Genomic DNA, 25,396 nt, shown 5'->3' with positions numbered 1-25,396 from the left:
CGCGTTCTTCTAGTTGCTCACGCAACTGTTTTACTGAAAGTTGTACTAGCAGCATATTTGGTCAGGCACACACGTATTTTTTAACTTCCGAAATTCCTGTCCATTGGTCCAAAAATATAAAAATTGTATGGAAAAAGTTAATAATTTAAAGTAAAATTGTGGTAAAACAAGTTTATTTTGGTTTCATCAGCAAATATTACTGAATTCCAAAAGTTCAAATCCTTGTTAATATGCTCACTAGCGAACACCAATCTAATACGCCATTTCTTTGGCCAATAAAAGGTTTATTTCGAGCAGTTCGACAATGTAGGTTATTCTTTCGTAATATCTGTCTAATTGTTTCGGAGTTATATTGTTTTCTAAACTGTCTTTTTACCACATCTCGCAATGTTGGTGCACTTTTTGTAGGATTATTTGTTGACATTTCTCTGGCAATCCATCTTTCCTCACTTTCGTAAAAATCTTATTTGAAGCTAACCTTGATTTTTTATTTTCAAGTCTATTTTTATTTCGGTAACATTCAATAAGGTGCTGAACTGTTGATGAACATTTATTTACAACAATTTCTATGGTGAATATTAATTAAATTACTTTCTCTTATCGTAGTTCGTCGACCCATTCATAAATAATGATTAAATAATTGAATAATTGAATAATTAAATACTTTGAAATGCAAACTAAACATAAAATAACTGCAATATGAATTGTTGAAAGTTTTGTAATGCTTCATCTTATCTGCATTATTTTAGCTGTGACATCAAAATCATACATAAAATAATTCAATATTTATTAGAAGACTAAAAGGTCGCAGCATATTATCGTGCACGTATAGTTTCCGGCACGTAGCGTTTCCACTTCAGCAATCGGACTTCGCATTCACATTTTCATACATAGAACGTATCAGTTTGGTTCGGTGAAGATATGATCTCGCTTTTCTCTACAAAAATTATGTGCAATTGCTCGTAACGATGAAGAAAGAAAAACTGTAGTAAAAATAAGGTTTGAAGTACATCCAATGCTAAGAGACAGGAAGAAGGAAGGTGAATACTCGAATTTATACAAAGAATTAATTGATGACAATGAAAATATTATGGATATTTTAGAATGAATAGGATTCAGTTTTCAGTTTAAATATGTTTTAAATTTAATTACATTTAATTACTTTAATTTTAAAAAAAATTTTTTAAAAGATGAGGTATCACTTCCGTACAAAAGTCCTAATTGTTTATCACTTCTGTGATTAATTGTCACAAAGCAATAAAAATACATGCATAAATGACAAAATAGCCTCGAAAATTATTTTTTTTAAATACTCTGTATCAAAATCAAACAAATACCTAAATAAACAACGAGGGGAAAACAACGGACATCTAATTCCGTACCATTATCCGTACCAACGGACTCGTTACGTAGCCATCGGCATCAGTAAAATATTGTTTTCGAATATACTGAACGGAAACGTTAGGTGTCTGATACCATAGGTTCCGGACAGTGTGAATTGTTCATATTTAAAACCATTTAAATTATATTTTTCAGAAACTAAACGCTATGTGCTGTAAACGCAACGTGCATGATAATATGCGACGACCTTTATAGTAATTTAATTTCAGTATGTAATTTTTTTCTAATAATTATTGAGACCCTGACATAACCTAGTTTTATTTAGTGGCGACTGCATGATTTAAGCTGTGAGCCACTGTATAAAGTTTATTGTTAAATATATTATATAAAATAAAATTTCTTTCAGATTTGGAAAAGTAATAATAAATGAACTAATTTAGTAATAGTCCTCAGGAAACAATGTAGTGATAGATGAAAGTAAGAAAGTTTGGTACTTTCGTGTGGTAGTTTGTTATATAAAAAATATGGAACAGTGAATGAATATAGTGATAGTTTATTATGGAGTATTGTTATAAAGCTATTTTATGTGGTATTTTAAAGCAATTATTATTTTAATAGGAATAAGCCACAATTGAAGTTTAAAATAAGTTTATTGACGTTTTAATTTCCACTTCTGAAATCGTTCTCAAAATACAAAAATTAATAAATTAAACGTTTTTTTAAACAATTTTTTTTTATAATATGTTTATTTCTACAATCTACATCATTACAGAGTATTAAGTAAATGTGTTACAGGTTTTGAGCGTGAAGGACAGACATTCAATGTTATCTCACCTTATTATATTTTGGTTTAGTTTTGAAGTAGGTCTTAAGGCCAGGTTTTCTAGATCTAGTCTTCTTGTGGCTGGACTATTGTTGAATAATTCCCTTACTAGCTAATTTTCATGTTTAATGGTACATTTATTTTGTGACTCCGTGGCTCAATGGATTTCTTCTCTGATGAAAGGAATCTTTAAGTCGTAGTGAAGTGTTTGATTACTTACGTACCATGGTGCACCCACTATCGATCTTAGTACTTTAGACTGAAATCTTTGGATAATATTCAGCGACGTTGGCTTTGGACAGCCCCATAGGTGTAGTCCGCAGAACCAGATAGGTTTGAGTATCATGATGATGATGATGATGATGATGATAGTGTGTTTGGCATGGAAACTAGTCCTTTTGCCACAGATTTTTAAATGATTTATGTTATGTTTATCAATTAAAAACTTGATTGTACTAAATTTATATTATATATCTGGATGCATATAAGTGATTACATATGAGTTCGTATATAGATTTCTGATTCAATGACAGTAGGTGGGTTATGTTTACTGGAAGTTGCACATTACTTTTAACTAGGTTTTTATAAAACGTAGATGAGAGTGCTTTATTTTTAATACATCCAAACAGGATGTGATTAACATCACACTGGGAAATATTATCGCATAAACACTTTCCTGATTCTATAATGTTTAATCTAGCCAGGTGAGCAGGAACAGCACCGTGACTAGTTTTTAATCTTGTAATAGTTGCTACTGATCGTTTAGATATATTATAATAGAATATGTGTGGTAATTCTGTTAGGGATGGTAACGTAGGATGGATCTTGTAATAATAATTATTTGAAGTATTCGCCAATATTTTCCATCTGTCTTGCCAGTTAAAATTTATTTTTTTATTATAAAAATTGATTAGGTCTGATACTGTGTAAATATGTTCTTGTATACCTGAATGAGTAGAATCCTTAGCGAGCTCGTCTACTATTTCATTACCTTTTATCCCGGAGTGACTTTTTGCCCAAATAAATGTTATATCTTTGTTTCTCATTTTTTGTTTAATGTCACATATCAGCTCACATGTTTTATGGTTTAACTCAGTATTATTAAGTCCACTAAGAATTGACTTAGAGTCTGAGATGATCACAGCATCTTAGGTTTGAGTATGGCTTTGTATAGAAGAATTTTGTTTTGAATGTTAAGCTTTGATTTACGTCCAAGGAGCCAATACATTTGCCGGAATTTTAAGTCGAGCTGCCTTCTTTTTGTCTGGATATATTTCTTCCAAGACGTTGGTCAAGATGGAGGTCAAGGTATCTAGCGTCTGTTACTGTTGGTATTCTTACATTTTCCATTCTTACAGGTGAGCATATGTTGTGACGGTTGGTAAATGTTATTTGAGTTGATTTTGTTTTATTTACTTTTGTTCTTCATTTCGTATACAAATCACTGACTATGTTCAGATGATGTTGCAGGTTTTGTGAGGCTTGCATGGGATCTTCATTTACAGCTAGTATTGCTACGTCGTCCGCAAAGGAAGTGATTGTAGTATTATTAGTCTCTGGTATATCGGCTGTGTAGAGTGAGAAAAGCAGCGGCTCTAGAACACTACCCTGCAGGACTCCGGAGTTGATAGGACAGAGGTTGGATTGTTGGTCTTTAAATTTTACAGAGAAATATCTATTTGATATGTAGGATTTAAGTAAGAGGAAATAGTTACTGGATAGTGCTATTTTTACTTTGTAAAGCAGACCTCTGTGCCAGACTTTGTCAAACGCTTGTGAGATGTCTAGAAATACAGCGTTGCAGTATTTCTTTTTTTCAAGACTTTTTAATATTTCATTTATCATTCGATAGACTTGTTGGGTAGTCAAGTGATTTTCCGAAAACCAAACTGATGTTTTGGAAGTAATGATAGGAAATCATGATCTACGTATATCCTTTGTAGCAGCAATCTTTCAAAAACTTTGCTTACAGTTGGGATAAACAAAACTTGTTTAATTTAATAATGTTTGTATATTAAGAACGATTTCCAAAGTGGAAATTAAAACGTCAATAAACTTATTTTAAACTTCAATTGTGGCTTATTTCTATTAAAATAGTAATTGCTTTATTATGGAAAGAAAAATTACATGCCAAACAAATTCTATTCGAAAAAAGTTGTATTGAAGTTAATGACGACATTATTAGATACTGAGAGAACTATATATGCTGATTATTTTTCATGTGTTTCTCCCCATATACTATTTCAAAAACTATCATTTTAACGTAAAGGTCTATATACACATTTTGAATAAAGTATGGAACCAAGTAAATATCTTTGAAACTAAAATCACGATATTCATGAAACTTTGCATGTAAGTATAACGACACATAACACATCTGACGCCCTATTTTTTGTTACTACTCTACTTCCGTTTTTACTGGAATACAATGTATATTTATACGTATTTTAAACAACCTAATTTATCTATTTAGATCTTATTTATCTATTTAGATATACCTACTAAGTTTGGTAGAAGAAATTTATTAAAACGAGAACGAAATCACTTTACAGTTAAAGAATAGTTACCTTTATTTCATAAGACCAATGAAAACAATAATTTAAAAAATCACTTTAAATGTTCAAAACGCTCGTAAAAGTTCACATCCTCACAATTTGTAAGCCTATTAATTTATTTACTAGTATATACAGGGCGAGTCATAACTATTGGGACATAGACTAAGAACAGGTTATTTGGACCAAAATATGGTTATTGGGCCAAATATGCCTTAATACAATGTTGCTAAGAAAAAAGATACAGGGTGTTAAAGTTAATTTTTGTTTTTCGTTTTTTGCTAATAGTTTCCCTGTATATTTATAAATTGCTATCAAAATTGGCACAGAGGCATAGTCTTAGACAAGAAATAGTATTTTATTTACAATTTTACGTTTTGTCATAGAGGGCGCCACATGGGGGTCATTCCTAATGATCAAATTGAGTCTAAACTTTTTCTGATGAAACTTTTTAGTAATTTTTATTAGAAAATATGACGTAAACATCATTTTTACGTAAAATTGGTACTCTTGTTTAAACATGATAATTTTAACTGTTTTCGATAAAAACGCAGTCGAACTGCTTAGTCTTAAAAAAGGAGTTCAAATATTATTATTTCATTTATGAAAAGTATGCTTTGGACTGTTAGATAATTGTTGTTGGTAAATATCATTTGTTCAGAGTAAATTATTTTTGATGTGACAGTGTAGTGTAATGTTGCATTTTTTTAAAGTAATCATTACTCTTTTTTATTGAAATGCCTCGTCACAATCATTTTACTAATGAAGAAATGTGAGATATGATTTGCGTATAAGCACAAGAAAATTTTTGCGGTCGCTCGGCAGCCAGAAGGTATGGAATGTTATACGCAAACAGAAGGCAACCAAATCACAAAACTTTTGCAAGATTATATCGTAGTTTAGGTGAAACTGGGTCATTTCACACTAAAAATCGGGGTGGTCGACCGAAACAAATCACACCTAATCAAGAATATGAACTTTTGGTTCGAGTAGATGAAAATCCTGAAATAAGTTCACGACATCTATTAGCAGCAACAGCAGTAAGTCAGTCATCTATTGTTAGAATTCTAAAAAAAGAGAACCTCCATCCTTATCACTTCACTCCTGTTTAAAATTTACTTCCAACAGATCTTCCACGACGGTTACAGTTTTGCCAACGTATTCTGAATAAACATCGCAATGACAGACACTTTATTAAGAATATTATGTTCACCGACGAAGCAACTTTTACCAGACGAGAGGTTTTTAATTGGCGAAATAGTCATTATTGGGAAGAAGAAAACCCGCATGCTATTAAAGCTAGACATTTTCAGCATGAGTTTAAATTGAATATTTGGTGTGGCATTATAGGCGACCAACTACTAGGGCCTTGTTCTTCCTCCGAATTTAAATGGAGATTCTTATTTATTCTTTTTGGAAAATACTCTTAGTGATATTTTAGATGATCTGTCACTGGATGTAAGAAGAAAAATGTGGTTTATGCAGGATGGAGCGCCACCTCATTTTTCATTAGCTGTTAGAAATCATCTTAATGACGTATTTCCTCAACGATGGATTGGCAGAGGCAGTGATTTTCAATGGCCACCAAGAAGTCCTGAGTACAACCCGCTAGATTTTTATTTTTGAGGACATAATATGAAGTCCTTAGTTTATGCCAATGAAATTAATCCACGAGACGAACTTTGAAGATACATTTAAAATGCAGCTAATCTTATAAGGGGACAGAATAATATTTTTTTTAACGTCCGAAAATCCTTTATAAAAAGAATTAGAAAAGGCATAGAAATCGGAGGAGACCATGTAGAACATTTGGTTTGAGTTTTTGTGAGTTCTTTTAAGTTAAAGTGTGTTTAGTTTTGATTTATCGTCAAAACGGAAACCTTACGTTAGTTGCAACTTTGTTTATTAGTTTGGTATTTGATAGTGGAATTGTAAATAAAATACTATGTCTTGTCTAAATATACAGAGAAACTAGAATTGACTGCATTTGATGGAATTGATTCAACTATAAGGATAAACAACCGTACTAATTTTCGATGTCTAAGTAGAAGCGTTCTCGAGGTATTTTAAAAAAAAAACTAATTACAAGCAGCCATCTTCTGAGCTTCTAGCTGCCTTAGGAACCATTTTCGGACTAGGTGCATTGGGTTAAATTGTCTTATAATTATCTGAGGAATCTCCGTTCTTTGTTTGCCTCAGGAGAGTTTCTGGATACCCTGTATATATATATATATATATATATATATATATATATATATATATATATATGTATATATATATGTATATATGTATAAGAAAACATTGAATTTAGAAATAAAAATAACTTGTATTAATGTTAAGTGTGAGTAAATGTAAAATTAAGTGTGAGTTACAACAATTTGTTCCTAACAACATATTAACTGAATATGAAGAAAGGTTAGAGAATAGTTTTTCCAATGTTTTCAACCAAGTCAAGCTTACTAACATAAAAAAGTTTGAACATCTAACTAATAACTTATTTTCTAACCACTTATTTTTAAACAATGACAAATGGTTTAAAAACTTGTCGAGCGTTGACTTTCCAAAAGAAGTGTCTGATTTTCTTTCTCTTGGTCCGAAATTTAGTGTTGAGTGTACACCCCCAGATTTTAAATTCGATATTTTTTTAGCAGATGTAGAAAATATCATCGATGAGGTGACAGTTGAATACAAGGATCTACTTAGGGCACAAGTAACAAATGTAGTAACTAATTATCTACACAATTCAACATCTAAACCCCCCACAACATTAAACAAAACGTTTAAATATGTTCAAAAATATTTGAAGTTGCATTCAGACATATACATTTTACAATCTGACAAAGGTGGATGTACGGTAGCTATGAACAAACAGGATTATATCGACAAAACATTAACGTTGTTAAACGACAGATAGACATATATTCGTTTGGACAAAGAACCTACTACAGTGATACAGAAAAAATATAATGACTTAATAAAAAAATTAAAAAGCCAACATCAACTTACTGAACAAGTTGCAAAAAAGTTAACAATCTATGACTCATGTTTTCCTAAACTTTATTGTTTGCCTAAAATCCATAAATTGGACGTTCCTCTCAGGCCTATTGTAAGTTCTTTAAAGTCCACTACGTACAACATTTCTAAATTTCTTGCTGATATATTAAATGATGCCTTTGAATATCGCAATAATTATAATTCTAAGGACACATTTACCTTTGTCGATGCTGTTAGGGGAATGCGGTTACCAAAAGATTATGTTTTGATTTCTTTGGATGTAGTTTCTTTATTTACAAACATTTCATTAAATATGGTCACGGACATTATAGAAACAAATTCGAACCTTATAAAAGACCACACGGCATTATCTAAAGGTAATTTTTTACTAATTCTCAGGTTCATTTTTAATAACACTTATTTCAGTTTCAATGAAAAATTTTACTCCCAAATTTTTGGAACACCTATGGGTTCCCCGATTAGTCCCATCCTTGCTACTATTGTAACTGATCATCTCTTAGACAATGTGATCGCACAATTACCTTTCGAATTATCATTTATATATAAATATGTCGATGACATCATATGTGCAGTTCCATCATATCACATCAGTACCACATTAAACATTTTTAATTCATTTAATGAACATCTTCAGTTCACAATTGAAACCGAGACAGATCTTAGTATACCATTTTTAGACACAAAGGTAATAAGAACAAATGACAATATTCTGACATTGGATTGGCACAAAAAACCAACAGCTTCGGGAAGGTCTATGAATTACTTTTCAAACCACACCACTCGTCAAAAATATAATACAGTATTGGGTATGAAAAACAGGGTAATGTCCATTGTTCACAGTAGTGAACTAGTGAGTGAACTAGAAGTGACTAGTGAGTGTAGTAGTGTCTGGGGGCTCGGGAGACTGAGACCTCGGAAGCCCTGAAGAAGACATCAGAGAGGATGTCGAAAGCTCGGCAAAATGGATATCGACGCGGTTCAACCCGGAAGACTGGTGAGTTTAATATTAATTTTTATAATAATATTAATCTTAGCTCTAAGTTTAATATATATATATATATATATATATATATATATATATATATATATATATATATATATATATATATATATATATATATATATATATTCTTCTTAGGGTGCCTGTCCGTTCCTAACGTTGGCGATCATTCTGGCTATGATGACTTTGTTGATTGCTATACGGAATAGCTGTTTGAGGTCTTTCTATACCATGCTCTCAGGTTAGCAAGCATATATATATATATATATATATATATATATATATATATATATATATATATATATATATATATATATGCAAAATTATCGTTTAAATATTTTAAAACCAGTTAACGTAAATACTTTATAATTTCAATATAAATAAGTGATGTTTTTCAATTAGATATAAAAACATTTTAAGTACACGTTAATTAATGTTGACTTAATTTTCTGAAAACAGGATAATTGCATATTATGTTATTCATGACTTTTGTCGTAATGCAATAAAAAAATTAAAGAACGTAATAAGTATCATGCATTCGTTTAAAAATTGATATCACCATCGGCATATGTTAATTGCCATAATACATCTAAATGAACGTTGAAACTATGATTGGTGCTCTGACTAGATATTTTGGCGGGTTTTAAAAATAAAATAAGAACAGGTATATCCACCTGTCGAGGTGACATGCGCTAGAGGATTATTGATTATTCATGATTTTTTTAAAATTAACGAAAAAATGTGCGACTAATGAATAGGTACTTACTCTGAAATCCTAAAGCATCCTGAAAATGAAAAAAGCAAACATGATTAAAAAAAATTTATTTTATATCTAAATACGGAAATACATACCAGTTTTCCTTTTTGTTTGCTACATTTTTTTTCTGCTTCTTTTTGTGCTTTATCAAATATTTCATTTAAAAACTCATTTACAATTTTCATTTTTTCAGGATCGTTTTTAAATTCAGCTATCCTCATATCCAGAGAATTATTTAAATCCAAACTTAATTCCGCCATTGTCGATAAAATGTATTTAGATACACGATAATCAAATCTGTTCTCACGTCACTTTGTATATTAAACTTACAAATAGATATGTAAATATTGTACCGTGTTTACATCGCTAACATCTGACACACATTTGTTCCTCGATTTTAATACACCGTATGCTTCTGCTACACATGCTCTGTAATCTTGCTGCTGGTCTTTGCGCCGTGTTTTGTTGAGCTTTCGAACCAAATCGGAGGGGCGCTAACTAATGCGCGGGACAAATTGTCATGGATGGCAGAATCGATTTTTAGGTAGGTTTTACTCCATTTGTCCCTAAAACGGGCAATTAATGATTAAATCTTCATACTTGGATGTAGAAGTTATTTCCCTAACATTTTCTTTTGCTTTCAAATAATCTCACAAAAAATTATCTCGTATGTTTTTTTACTTCAATTAACCGCATCAACTACTTTGGTTATTATCAAGATAATCATTTTGTGTAGTGTGTGTGTGTGTGTGTGTGTGTGTGTTGAGTAAATGCCTTATTACTAAGTAAATTCGGCTTCATTGTCTTTAGAAAGAGTTACTTATTGTAATATGTTTATTAATCTAATTTATTGTCTTTATTTATTATCAGAAGTTCTAAATTTATAACACTTACAGGTTTAAAGTCTTTATTTGTACAATATAACTAATTTATTTCACACTAATAAGTATATAATTTATTCACATTTATTACAATACGCGTTACAATTCGAAACTCGTCGCGGTGTTCAAAACTAACTGTCCCTTTAAATCAAATGTCCCATATATATATATATATATATATATATATATATATATATATATATATATATATATATATATATATATATATATATATACCTATATATATATATATATATATATATATATATATATATATATATATATATATATATATATATATATATATATATATATTGTCATACTTTTTCTTTCCCAACCAAAGAAAAACAAATAAAAATATCCATCGAAATAAAATTTCAAGGAATCATTATAAACAAAATGTATATATTAATTTAAGATAAGATTTAGTGTAGATAAGAATAGAAATTTGTTTGGCAAACGACCTTTTCCGTTGCAAACAAAATTATCAAAAAACCTTTGTTTAGAATTAGAAGACATTTTACCTGTAAGTTAATCTTTTCATTGTTTGTAGAGTCGAGTATTAAATGACCATATTCTAATCTTTTGAAATATGTATAAATGATGTATTAAAAAAAAACCAATTTTAAAGTAAGCTATTTAGTTTTCTCTGAAACCGAAATTAGGCTTTTCCAAAATCATAGTAAACACAATTTAAGCTTTTTGATTGGACGGTCGTTTTTAAATGGGAATTTGGGAGTCGATGATGAGACAGGAGAAGTCAGTCATATTTTGGTCATCGAAAGGAAACAGTCGTGTGTCTCAAGATAGGGTGTGGTTCGTGATTTTGGATACCGGCGTAACGAAAAGAAGTGAATAGTTTGAAGACGGAGATAACAAGTGGATTAAAAGAGGTCTTTGTATCTACCGTGGGCATTTTATAAAGTATATGTGAAAGTATTCTTACGGCATCAAGTTGACAAAAGGAGGTCCTGGTGTCATAAATAAGTAGCGGAGTTTGGAGAAGTGAATCAGGCGTTTTTTGTGTAGTCTGAAGGAGGTTTGCAGAGACGTAAAGAAGGAGCCGAAGTGCCAAAAAGGGGAGATCACATCTTTGAGGAGACTGGATTTTTCTGGGTATGTTCCAACATACAACTCAAGAAGAAAATAAACTGTAAGTGTTTGTACAATTGAATTTTATATCTGTGAAGGATCGTTTCGACATCATGGTCATTAGCATTCAAATTTAAGAACTGAGGTTTTGTTAGGCTAATCAAAAGTTTAAAGTTTTGTGGTTTCTTTTTTCAAGTAAAGAAAATTTTAAGTAAAATTGGTTTTTCACGTAATATAAATGTATGTAGCTTTATAATCTTATTATCATAATAATTTGATTTATTTTCTTGTATGCTGATTGATAAGATAACGACAGAATTTAATAATTGTTTTATTCGTTTCATATAAAATAAAGAAACGTAAATCTTTGTAATATAATATATTTGTATTATTATCCTTTCTTCTCCACCCGATAAAGGACAACTAGAAAATCTTTTGAATCCATCGAACACAGGTAATATAAGGATTATTTTACTTTTGATAACAGATAAGTTATAATTTTTTTATTGGCTCAATAAACTAAGTTTGAACTCAAAATAAACAATCATAATAATATATATAATACAGTTTGGTCAATTATAATACAATTCGGTCAACACAATTCGCTTTTAAGGGAGGACTAGGAACAAGAGAGGCAATTTTATGTTTGAACACTTTAATACAAAACTGTTTAGATCAACGAAAAGATGTCTACCTCACCTTCATCGACTACGAGAAGGCATTTGACAATATTAAACATGATATCATAATGGAACTACTACATAGGGCCGACATTGACCAGAAGGAGATCAGAATTATTCAGAATCTATACTGGAACCAAATGGCAAAGGTGAGGATTGATCAAGACCAATATACGGATGAATTTGAAATCCGGAAAGGTGTCCGCCAAGGCTGCATACTCTCTCCGATGCTTTTTAATTTATATGTTGAAAATATATTTGCGGAAGCATTAGAAGACACGGAATTAGGCATTAAGGTGAACGGCATACCAATTAGCAACCTACGCTATGCGGACGACACAGTGATTATAACTGATAATTTGGAAGATCAGCAGTTATTACTTGATAGGGTGAATAGCATAGGTAAAAAATATGGCCTCAAAATCAACATTTTGAAAACTAAATATATGGTCATTAGCAGAAACCCTCCAGAAAACCCGATAATATGCATAGGTGACGATCGCATAAAACGCGTGAAAACTTTTAAATACCTTTGCACCACAATCAATGACCAATCGGATCCACAACAAGAGATAAAAAACCGAATACAAATGGCAAGACAACCTTTTGTGAAATTCAGACCTCTCCTATGTAATCAAAATTTAAATTTCGAAATACGCTACAGAATGGTCAAGTGCTACATATGGTCCATCTTGCTTTATGGCATGGAAACGTGGACTTTGAAAAAAACATCTATCAACAAACTTGAAGCATTTGAAATGTGGTCATTAAGAAGAATGATGCGCATACCTTGGGTGGATAGAGTTCGAAACGATGACGTCCTTAAGAGAGCCGGCGTGGAAAGAGAACTCTTTAAATTAATTATAAAACGCAAGATTGGTTACCTTGGGCACATATTGAGAGGAGAAAAATATGAAATACCACAGTTAATCCTACAAGGAAAGATCGAAGGTAGGAGAGGAGCCGGCTGCAAACAATTATCCTGGTTAAGAAATATTAAAGAATGGACAGGAATACACAATACAGGCGAGCTGTGTCACGCCGCCAAGAACAGAATTCTAGTAATGAGATAGTCGCCTACGCACTTTGGTGTATGGCATGTTAAGAAGAAGAATACAGTTATTCTCGAAGCGGCGTTGACCTTTCAGAACTTATCCGATTGTCGTGGAGCCAAACAGGTCTTTTAGCGTAGGGGCCTAGAAATTTCTGCCGGCAGGTATATGATCTGGAAAATACTTGAATGAGAAAGGATGTTTACAGTTTAGATATTATGCGTCATTATTTATCGTAACATTGCCCCCCTCTTAAAAGATGGTTCCTCCTGGAACCTTGTCGGGACTGGAACTGGACAAGGGACTGTTTTCTCTCCGCACCAGTAACTATGCGGATTGCAACAGACTAACACCTGCACTTCGGTGTCTTTAAAGATCTCCTCCACCATACTTCGGATAACCGTTCAATCTAATTTGCGGCACTCTAACTTTGGCATGGCTAACTTTTGCACGTCGGAGTCTAGTACGTGCTCTCTCAATTGAAGTAAGGCTTCCCATACATCTCGGTAGGTAGGTTGGTCACAAACAGTGTCTCCTCGTTCCAGGTAGAAAAGGTAACGTGATGCATCTTGGAGTTTCAAGGGAGCTGACACTTGGCATTAAAGTTCTGCAACTGGACCGAACTTCCTTCGAAATACGGATGCCAACCCTGGTGCGTCTTTGATACTGGCCGGGATGGTAAGGGCCAGCGAGTAGTCATCAGGAAGCTCGCGCAGATCTTGCTTTTCTTCAGTGGTAACACCATGTCTTGCTTTACAGGTACCTCCATAGGGCCCCATGAATTACTCAAACGTGAGGTCAGACACATCTTGGACTTGGTTTACTTCCACTTCTTTATCTACGTCGTGGTCACCTTCGAAAGACGCCAGCCGGTTATGGTGTACTATCATCGACTTTTCCCTCGGCATCTTGCATATTCGGTAGATGACATCGCTGGTCTTCTCCATAATGAGGTATGGACCTTTATAAAACTGATGCAACTTAGGAGAACAACCTTTTCGCTTTTTGGGATTATAGAGCCAGACTTTGTCGTTCTTCTTAAAGCAACCCTTTTCGGCTTGTGTATCGTACCGTTTCTTCATTCGGTCGCTAGTGATTTGAAGGTGGGAACGGACCGACTCATGTACATCGTCCATTCTTCTTTGTAATTCGATCACATAATCTTCACCTGCTACATCTTCTCCAGGTCGACACCCAAACTCTAGATCACAAGGTAGTCGCATCTCGCGTCCGAATAGGACTCTGGCTGGTGTCTGGCCTGTTGATTCGTTAACAGCAGATCTGTAGGCCATTATGAAGAACCGAAGATATTGGTCCCAGTCTCGCTGATGATTGGACACCATCTTTGTCAAATACTTGCAACTGTCCTATTCATTCGTTCTACCATACCATCCGATTGCGGATGATACGCGGTAGTTCTTGTTTTCTTCATGCCTAGTCTATCATATATTCCTTGGAATAGATCGCTTTCGAAGTTCCTTCCTTGGTCACTATGGATCTCCAAAGGCACTCCAAATCGGCTGATATATTCTTGGATCAACTTATCTGCAACGGTGGCGGCCTTCTGGTCTGGAAGTGCGTAAATCTCGACCCATTTAGTGAAGTAATCCATTACTACCAACATGTACTTGCCTCCATTTTCACTTTCTGGAAATGGCCCAGCGATGTCCAAAGCTATTCTTTCAAACGGGCTTCCAACATTGTATTGTCTCATAGGAGCTCTCTTTTTCGGTGAGGCCCGTTACTCGTAACACAAATAGTACATTTCTTACACCAGTAGTTTACGTCGTCGGAACTGTTCATCTAATAAAACCGTTCCCGAATTCGCTGAATGGTTTTCTTTATACCGAAATGCCCTTCTGATGGACTGTCGTGTAACTGACGAAGTACTTCAGCTATTTTGCTCTTTGGAATCACCAACTATCTTCTCTTCTCTGAACCGTCACCATTTTCCAGTACTCGTTTGAGCAAGCTGTTTTCCATGATAAATGAGTCCCACTGGGCCCAATACGTCTTAACTACTGAGCATAGGTTTGATATTGCTTGCCAAGGTGGTTGACGGTTTTCCTCTTTCCATTTTAGAATTTTTTGTATAACTGGATCTCTCTCTTGTTCTTCCCTTATCTTAGTAGGACTCCAATCGTCGTTGACCATCGTTGTTCTTAGCACTGCTGCTTCCTTGGATTCCGTTTACTGATTTCACTACTGCTAGAAGTTCTCTTCTCGTGGCGCAATAATTCCGCTCAGGTTTTGAGAGAACTTTGCCAAAATATCTAAGGACTCTTTCGTGTTCTCCTTGAATCTGAGACAACACTCCTCCAATTCCCACATTATTTGCATCTGTATCTAAGATGAACTCTCCTTCTGGCATTGGATAACCTAAAATTGGGGCTGTGATTAAATTCTTTTTTCTAAGGTCTCAAAGGCATTTTGTCAGTCTCTATCCCAGCGATAATCTCTTACTTCTTCTGTAAGTCGCGTTAATGGCTTAGCGATATCTGCAAACTTCTCAATAAACCTCCGGTAGTAAGTAGGTCACTAAGCTACATAGTCCAAGAAAACTTCTCACTTGATGTTTGTCCGTTGGTTCTGGCCGTTCCTTAATGGAATCGATTTTTCCCTTATCCACGGCCACTCATTCTTTACTGACTATATAACCCAGATAATTGACTTTACCTTGAAATAGCTGGCACTTATTGGGGTTTAACATCAATCGGGTAGCTTTAAGTCGATTAAAAACGTTTTCTAAATTCTTCAGATGATCTTCAAATGTCTCCCCCAAGACGATTATGTCATGTAGATAAACTAGGCATGTTATCCAAGATAACCCTCTCAACACATTTTCCATAAGCCTCTCAAATGTCTCAGGAGCATTACAGAGTCCAAATGGCATAACGTTGAATTGCCACAATCCAAATCCTGTGGTGAAGGCTGTCTTCTCTTTATCTACTGGGTCCATTTCTACCTGCCAGTATCCAGACTTCAAATCCAAAGTAGAAAACAATTTACTTCTAGCCAATGTGTCCAATGTATCGTCGATCCGAGGCAGAGGATAACTATCTTTCTTGGTAACGTTGTTCAGCAAACGGTAATCCACACAGAACCTCATCGTTCCGTCTTTCTTCTTATCCAGGACCACCGGAGAGACCCATGGGCTCGTAGAAGGTTCTATCACCCTGTCTTTCTTCATTTCCTGAACAATTGTTTCAGCTTCCTCTCTTTTCCCCTGTGGTAATCGTCGAGCTGTTTGACGAATTGGCTTAGCATTACCAGTATCAATTTTATGCTTTACAACAGTAGTTCTTCCCGTCTTTCCTCCTTTGGGTACGAAAATATCACGATACTGCCGAAGAAATTCCCTTAATTTCCTTTTCTCCATCTGATTTAGAGACTGTCCCACAACAGTAACCATTTGGTCGAATTTGACGTTGGAATTATCGGATGTTGTCGCCTGACGGATTATAGATGTCACAGGTACACAAGTTCCTACTTTTGTCTCTTTCTTGATGGTCACTGGGTAGTCATTGACATTGATAAAACTCACAGGAATTTCTTTAGCCAAAGTCACCAATTCCTTTTCAATTATGATTCCACGGCCAACCTCGTCGTCATGGTTCCAAGGATCCATCATTACAGGTGTCCCTTCGTCCATAATTCCCTGTAGCCGCGCTATTATGATCGTTTCGCTTCTCGCAGGCACGACTGTATCTTCTTTAATGGCTGCTTGCAAAGTGTTGTCATCATGTGGATGAAGAAATACCTCCTCGTTGCCAACTCTGATTACCTTATTCTTAAAATCCAATTGGAATCCATGCATATTCATTGCGTCCATTCTTAATATAACATCCTCTTCGATGTCAGCAACTGTAACAGTATGGACGGACCTTTCTGCTTCAATTCCTAATTGTACCTGGATTTCTCCATGAATGTTGGCATTTTCACCTGTAGCGGTCCGAAGTCGCAACCTCGATGGTAACAGTTTCTTACGGCTGTTTATAACTGTCGGGCGTATAATGGTTCTGGTCGCTCCGGTATCCACCAATAACGTATGCCTTTTACCATTTATTTCTCCATCTACATATACACTATCTTCACGACATTTCAAAGAAGCTATTAGTATGAGAGGGTCTTTGGAAAAGTTCCGGGTCGAAGCTGCCCCCCTAAGGCTGACTCGTTCTAGTTTTCCTGATGGTGAGTTTCTTGATTTTATGGTCTTCGTTTTCTTGCATGTAATACTTTTCATCATATTAACGAGCTGGTCAAGTTAATCTTCATCTCCTTCCTCTTTTACAGTCCTAACTTTTCTGTATCCGCCAGAGGACTACGTAGCTGACTCGTATTCGAGGGCGGCGGATAAGACATCAACCAGCGTCTTGTGACGAGCTAATCGCAGTGTTCTCTGCATTTCATGTTCACGAAGACCATCAATAATTGTTTGAACGGCCAATTTGTCCATCATGTCTTCGGGAGTTGTTGGATAAGCATATCGTACTAATCTGGCAATATCTACCTCATATTCTTGAAGAGCCTCATCTTTCTTCTGTCTTCAATTTTTAAGCTGCGACTGATATACATGCTCCAAATGTTCGTGGCCATATCGCATATTTAACCTTCTTCAGTTGTTCGAAATCATCCGTCCCCTTTACGGCTATGGTCTGAAGCACATCTAAGGCATCTCCTCAAACAGCGATAGTCAGGTTTACAGCCTTTTCTTTTTCAGACCATCCATTCGCTCTTGCAGCTGATTCGAACTGTTTCATGTAGTTGTTCCATGACAATTTTCCGTTGAAAGTTGGGACTTTCACATGAACAGAACCTCCACTTCCTTCAAATTTCGGCCATATTTCCAACTTACATTTCGTCTCGTCTTCTTTTGTCTCTACTGTAATCGGATCGTTTCCTTTCTCTGCTGTCCCTGTTTCCTCCATCTTCCTTTCCATCTCTTTCATCTTTTCTTCGAAGGCCAACATATCGGCAGCAACTTGTTTTTTTAACGAAGACATTCTATCGTCCAGGGCAGACATCTCAGAAGTGACTTTAGAGATTTCCGAAGAGATGTTAGCAGAAACTTTGGTTTCCAGAGAAGAAATCTCGTTAGAAACTTTGTTTTCTAAAGAAGCGATGTCGCCGGAAACTTTCGAAATATCGCCAGAAACTTTGTTCTCCAATGATGCGATGTCACCAGAAACTTTGTTCTCTAATGATGCGATGTCGCCAGAAACTTTGTTCTCTAATGATGCGATGTCGCCGGGACTTTGTTCTCTAGTTTCGAAATCGACGAGATGACAGCATCTTCAAATATATAAGTTTCCGGGTCAAAACCCTCTTCCTTCAAAGCGTTCTTTAGTCGTTGGACTAACTCAGCCTTTTTTCCAGTAGAAGCTAATTCTCTATCCTTGAGATGTCTTCTTAAATTCGTGACTGTGAGCTCATAAATCATAAGTCATTTTCACAATTTATTTTATATATTCCACTTTTCTGACACCCCTGTAATATTTTTATTAATCTAATTTATTGTTTTTATTTATTATCAGAAGTTCTACATTTATAACACTTACAAGTTTAAAGTCTTTATTTGTACAATATAACTAATTTATTTCACACTAATAATCATATAATTTATTCACATTTATTACAATACGCGTTACAATTCGAAACTCGACGCGATGTTCAAAACTAACTGTCCCTTTAAATAAAATGTCTCATATATACATATATAGATATATATATATATATATATATATATATATATATATATATATATATATATATATATATATATATATATATATATATATATATATATAATACAGTTATTCTCAAAGCGGCGTTGACCTTCCAGAGGTTTTTTTACCGTAGGGGACTAGAAATTTCTGCCGGCAGGTATATGATCTGGAAAATACTTGAATGAGAAAGGATGTTTACAGTTTAGATATTATGCATCATTATTTATCGTAACATTATATTCAAACGACCGCGTACCTTGGGTGTGTACGGATGCGAAAAAGATGAATATTTCTAATTTTTTTTAATAAAACACACCCTCTTAGATTCTATTTCACGACCCCTGAGTTTTTAAGCTTGGTAAGTTGACGATTTACCACTGCACCACCGAGGCGGTAACTCTCAGAACAATTAATTTAAAATATGAATGAATATATAAGAAAAAGATTTATTGTAAAAAAACTATAACAGTTTTATGGACAGCAGGAAAGCTCTTCTTTTTAAAACGTATATATAAAAATGGAGTTCAAATCAAAATTAAATGGCAATTAAAGCATTGTGTAATGAAATGAAAGAATAGGATGTAATATTAAGCAGTAAATAAATAATAAAATGAACTTAAAAGTTACGTTGTTTCCTTATTATTACATATCTTCAATACAACAGCCAATAAGTACAATATGATAATATCATGAGAAAAAACCAAATGTGTGACATCATCTAAATACCCACTACGATGTAAAATCGAAATTGATGGGAAAATAATAAAGCAGGAAGCAAGGTTTTGATATCTGGGAATAGATATAACTAGTTACGGAGATGTTAAAGAAGAAATACGACAACAAAGCTTAAAAGCAAGTAAAGCGACGGGATCTCTTAATGACATAATCTGGAAGAACAAACACCTAAGACAAGATACAAAAATAAGAATATATAAAGCAGCAATTAGACCTATATTAACATACACGGCGGAGACAAGACCTGAGACATCTAAAACAAGACGACTACTAGAAACAACATATATGAAAATACTCCGACGAATATCAGAGAAAAGTCTGTTGGATAGGGAGAGAAGCAAAAACATAAGAAGAGCATGTAATATAGAAGACATAAATGGATTGATAACAAAACGGAAACAGGAGTGGAACGAACACATTAGTAGAATGACAGAGGATAGGATAGCACGACTAGCACGAAATAAGTCACCAAATGGACGAAGAAGTATAGGCAGGCCAAGAAAAAGATAGTGCGATAATTTAAACAATTTAGGAGGCTAATATTACAGAGTTTTGTGCAAGTAAATACGTATACGTAACGTATCTTTTTGATTTGTAAGCGTGCGCATTAATGGTTGAACTAACGTATCTAGATACGTATTATCTAACGTGCTGGTAACGGGCTGGTACGTTACGTTCATACGCATCCCTATCGGGCCGAAAGTAACCGAATGTACAAGGGGATCTTACCCGATTACCAAAATATCAACATTCAACATCCATATTTCATCAGCACACGTGGCACCTGTTTTTTCACATTTATGGTTAAGTATATTTGTTTTGATTTTTATACATAATGGAAAGCAGTAGAAAACGACCTCACTTCAGCAATGAAGATAATTTGTTTTTGTTGAAGGAAGTCGTAGGCCAGAATCCTTACGATCATACAGAAAGGTGGAATTTAATCCAAAAGCGAAAAATATTTTTACATTGTATATCAGACATGGTATCTAAATTTAAGCGGTCTTATAGTCGTGCAAGATATGGAGAAGAAGCGCATTTTCTATATCCTCATCTTCTTCATCATCAATAAAGGCACCTGCGTTTAATATAGCGTCCATATCCAAAATTAAAAATTGTTAAAAAATATATTTGTTATTTATTTTGAATATCAAAAATAGGGTTAAGTGACAAGGACAAGACTATATTATACGTCATTGGACAAGACTGGCACTGACAATTTATTAGTTTATCACTAATTCGATGAGGACAACACCATCGTTATGTTACGTGCAGAACTTTAACTTTCATCAATTTTCAATTTAACGTTCATCTTCTTCGATACGTTAGTTCTTTACGTATAGGGAGATAGGTTACGTTAGGTAGTTACAAAAACTCCCTATTGAAGAAGAAACAGTCTTTAAAGCCTACATACAAGAAGGAAGAAGAAGAAGAAATTATGATTTTTTGGCATATATATCATACTAGTGACGTTATCTATCTGGGCGTGATGACGTAACCGATGATTGTTTTAAATGAGAACAGGGGTCGTGTACAAGGTTGGTAAATTAAAATCAATGATCCAGTGAAATATAAACAGTATGTGAGTATTTGTAGATAATTCACACAAGAAAGAAAGTGATGATATTAATGGAACCAGAAATAATGAGGCAAAAACTCAAAGAAACCGATCTCATAGAAATCGTCCTGTAGAGCAACTAGCAGTTGCTCGAGGATAATAAAATTGAAATGATAATAGAAGTAATCAAGTTTTCTTCACATATCAAAGGCGTTTCTACGTAAAGATTAACATGCGTAAATAAAGTGAAATTTCATTTTTTTTTTCTGTTCTTTTCGGATATACTCAAATATGTATGCTTGTGAAAAATGTTAATTATTGTTAACATATTATATGTTTCTCAAACAATGAACGACAAAAAAAGAAGAAAATATTAATATCAAAAAAGATTATTTTGAACAAATAAATAAAAAATTTAATAGTCCAGTTCTTTAAATAAAATTTTAGCTTAATTGGCGAATGAGGTTAGACGGGCTCGCAGTCATGTAACACAAAAAGTCACTAAATATATAAATATCTCATCATCATGAACAGGTATTCCATCCATCGTTGGATGTAAGCCTACCTTAGGTGTATCCATTTATTTCTGTTTGTTGGTTTTTGCATCCATTCGTGACCAGCCATTCGTTTGATGTCATCAGTCCAGGTTTGAGGTCTGCCTCTACTTCTCTTGTTTAGTAGCCATTCAATAATTCGCTTCGTCCAACCGTTGTCGTCCATGCTTCCTATGTGTTCTACTCAGTTCCATTTTAATATGGCAATCTTTTGGATTACATCTATAACTTTTGTTAGTCTTCTTATTTCTTCATTGGACTTGCGATCGCTGAGCTATATGTTGAGCATTCTCCGTTCCATAACTTCCTGAGTCACTTGAAGTTTGTGGTATATGTTGTTGTTAAAAGACCATGTTTCAGTTCCGTATATCAGTACCGGCAGCACATACTGATCAAACATTTTTGCCTTTAAAGTATTTAGTAAGTTTGATTTAAATACTGTTTGTAATCTTCCGGATGTTGCCCATGCTAAGGAACATCCTTGTACATAAGTCAGCTTTTAACCTTTGTTAATTCGATTTTTTATCCTATATATATATATATATATATATATATATATATATATATATATATATATATATATTTATATATATATATATATATATATATATATATATATATATATTATCCATTAAAATTAAATTAAATTAAAATCCATTAAATTTTCAAATTTACAAAACATTAAAACTTATTAAAATTATATAGTTATCTAAGTACAATATTTTAATTTTATTTAATTTTGTACAAATTCATTATGACATTGATTATGTTGATGTTTGATTTATGTCAGAAAGACACTCGTTTCTGATTATTATATTTTTTGTTGTTGATAAGTAGCTCTTGATTGTTATTATGGTTACGTACAATGTGGCGCCAAATATGAATATTTAAATTTTTTGAAATTATAGTATTTATAGTCAGAAAATCAATATTTGAAAATTATAGTACCTATTAATTTTCGTAAGACAGAATGTAATTATAGATATTGCTTAGTTTATCAATATCAGTTTTTTTATTAACGCATTGATATTTATTTATGCATACCATTTCTAAGAATTCTCTTTTATTTAATTGGTTTTCACGTCTTAATATATTAGTTTCATTGAAATTCAATGAATGATTTTTATTAATTGCGTGATCTATAAATGCACACGTATTTTTATTATTTCTAAGGTCACTTTTATGTGATGTTAGTCTGCCTATTAGATTTCTAGATGTGTGTCTGATGTATGACTTATCACAATTTTCACATGGTATTATATAAACTACATTTGAGCTTTCCATAATGCTTTTAATGTTTTGTAAATTTGAAAATTTAGTGGATTAACCTCACGTTGTAAGTTTTTATACTAGTTTTATACAATGCCATTTAATTCTAATTTCATTGTATTTACTGATACCAATTTTTTGCATATCCTGGAGAAGCAAATAAATTTCGCGAAAGCTTGATAAAGAACAAAAAGTTTCACTTTCCTGCCCTATTAATGACTGTAACCCCAAAATAAAACTTTATTTTACATAACGTGTCAGTCAATAATACCTAACTGCTTTATAAATTATATATATATATATATATATATATATATATATATATATATATATATATATATATATATATATATATATATATATGACTCAACCTTATCTATATCATTATTGTCTAGAGTTATATCCCCAGTTATATCTAGAGATTCGTTTGTTAGGTATTTAGTTTTTGCTAGATTTATTCCTATTTAGTCCTATTTCTTTTGATTTTGTATTTATTTAGGTCTAACAGCATTTCGTTTCTTCTCTGTCTTTTGCTATTATTATATATATTTATATATATATATATATATATATATATATATATATATATATATATATATATATATATACAACATTGACGACATTGGAACAAAAATAAATTGATTGAATCCAACTTTTATTTTAAAAATAATGTGTTAAACTAATGCTGACACAAAAGTCATTTAATTTGAACGTACTCAAAAGTTTGTGGGGAGTTAGGGCTGCATACCCCCCTTAAAATGTTTCTGTGCGCTTAGATTTTGTTGTTTCTTTTTTATGAAAAATGCTTTCAGAACAAGAAAGTACGTGTCCATTTTTATTACAAAATGTCAAGTAGTTTAGGAGATAATGCAAAAAAACAATTTTTTTTTTGTAACTTCAAATGGCTGTAACTTTTTTGTGTACACTTTTGTACTAAGGTAAGTTAGATTCAATCAATTTATTTTTGTCCCCGGAATACGTGATTTAATTTATGACATACCTTTTTGAAACACCCTGTATATACATATATAATATATATACGTACATTATATATATATATATATATATATATATATATATATATATATATATATATATATATATATGTATATATATATATATATATATATATATATATATATATATATATATATATATATATATATATATATATATATATCGAACTTCAATTTTTCAGTATATCGAATTAAAATTTGGATTTAAAATTTGTTTTTATGCAGCGAACTTTTCCACCAAGATTGGGGAACTTACATCCAATTTAAAATAAGATTCAGATGGATTTAAAATCATGCAAATAGCTTTTATTATTTTCTACCTTAGTAAGTTACTCAGGAATTTCTACTTTGCTGAATTCGTGACACGAATTGTATAGTAGTACCTCCACGAACCAAGCAAATTATTCGTTTAAATGTTGAAAATATAAAAGATGATGATATGTTTATTCCAAATACATAAATCAGCAAAGTAGAAATTCCTGAATAACTTACTAAGGTAGAGGATAATAAAGCTATTTGCATGATTTTAAATCCATCTGAATCCATATACTGAAAAATTTAGGTTCGATATATATAAAGTTCGAACAGATCATATGAATTTTGAAAAAGAAATTCAATATTGTTCTTCTTCTTCTTTCTCTTTAAAAGTAATTTTGCTTGTTCATTGGCGGATTAATGGAAGGTTGTTACTCCATCTTTTGCGCGGTCGTCCGATACTTATTTTGCTGATTGGTGACTTATCTCTTGCTGTTTAGACTACACGGGTTTCCTCCATTCTGCTTATGGGGTTATTCCATTCTTTTTTTCTATTTTGCAAGTTTATCAAAAGTATTAAAAGCTATGGGTTTTAGATACAAAAAACCAATAATCGTAAAGTGTTGTGCGAGATGTCCAATGTTGTTGGAAAAAGGTGGACATTTATAAGAAACTATTTAAAAAACAAGAATTGCGAATTTGCCAGACAATTTGTTTTTCTTGACGAAACGTGGATTTTTGCGAAAGGAAATAATACCAAATCATCCTGGCAAGATGATTCTACCAAATGCTATTCGAGTACTAGTGCGAGTAATGGCAAAAGATATATTATATTGCATGCAGGAAATACGGAGAGTTTTATACCCAATGCTAGTCTTATATTTTCTTCGACAAAAAAAACTGATGATTACCACGGAAATATGGACGCCGATATTTTTTAACATTGATGAACAAATCTGGAAAATCCTCATTAATAGTCTTAGACAATGCTTCGTATCACACCAGAGAGGAGGAAAAGTTTCCCACAAGCAGCTGGAAAAAAGAAGACTTAAGAAAGTGGCTGTCGGAGAAAAATATAGAACACGAACAT

General features: G+C 33.0%; 1 protein-coding gene across 3 annotated transcripts in view; it reads right to left on the bottom strand.

Moving 5' to 3' along the window:
- The window catches only part of LOC140434708 (uncharacterized), a 76,288-nt gene extending 66,360 nt beyond the window's left edge, over positions 1–9,928 (bottom strand). For all 3 annotated transcript variants that reach the window (XR_011950075.1, XM_072523161.1, XM_072523160.1), the window contains exons 1-2: positions 9,584–9,928; positions 9,498–9,516 (exon numbers count right to left, since the gene is read on the bottom strand). Coding sequence is in view for 2 of the 3 variants with exons in the window: in XM_072523161.1 (XP_072379262.1) it covers positions 9,498–9,516; positions 9,584–9,748 (184 nt within the window). In the remaining variant the exon portion in view is untranslated. The remainder of the gene's footprint in view (positions 1–9,497; positions 9,517–9,583) is intronic.
- Positions 9,929–25,396: the final 15,468 nt, after the last annotated feature.

Source organism: Diabrotica undecimpunctata, chromosome 2 (assembly GCF_040954645.1).
Source record: "Diabrotica undecimpunctata isolate CICGRU chromosome 2, icDiaUnde3, whole genome shotgun sequence".
In the NCBI taxonomy this organism is placed as follows: Eukaryota; Metazoa; Arthropoda; class Insecta; order Coleoptera; family Chrysomelidae; genus Diabrotica; species Diabrotica undecimpunctata.
Note: the sequence above shows the minus strand (reverse complement) of the source record. Positions and strands in the feature narration are given on the sequence as shown.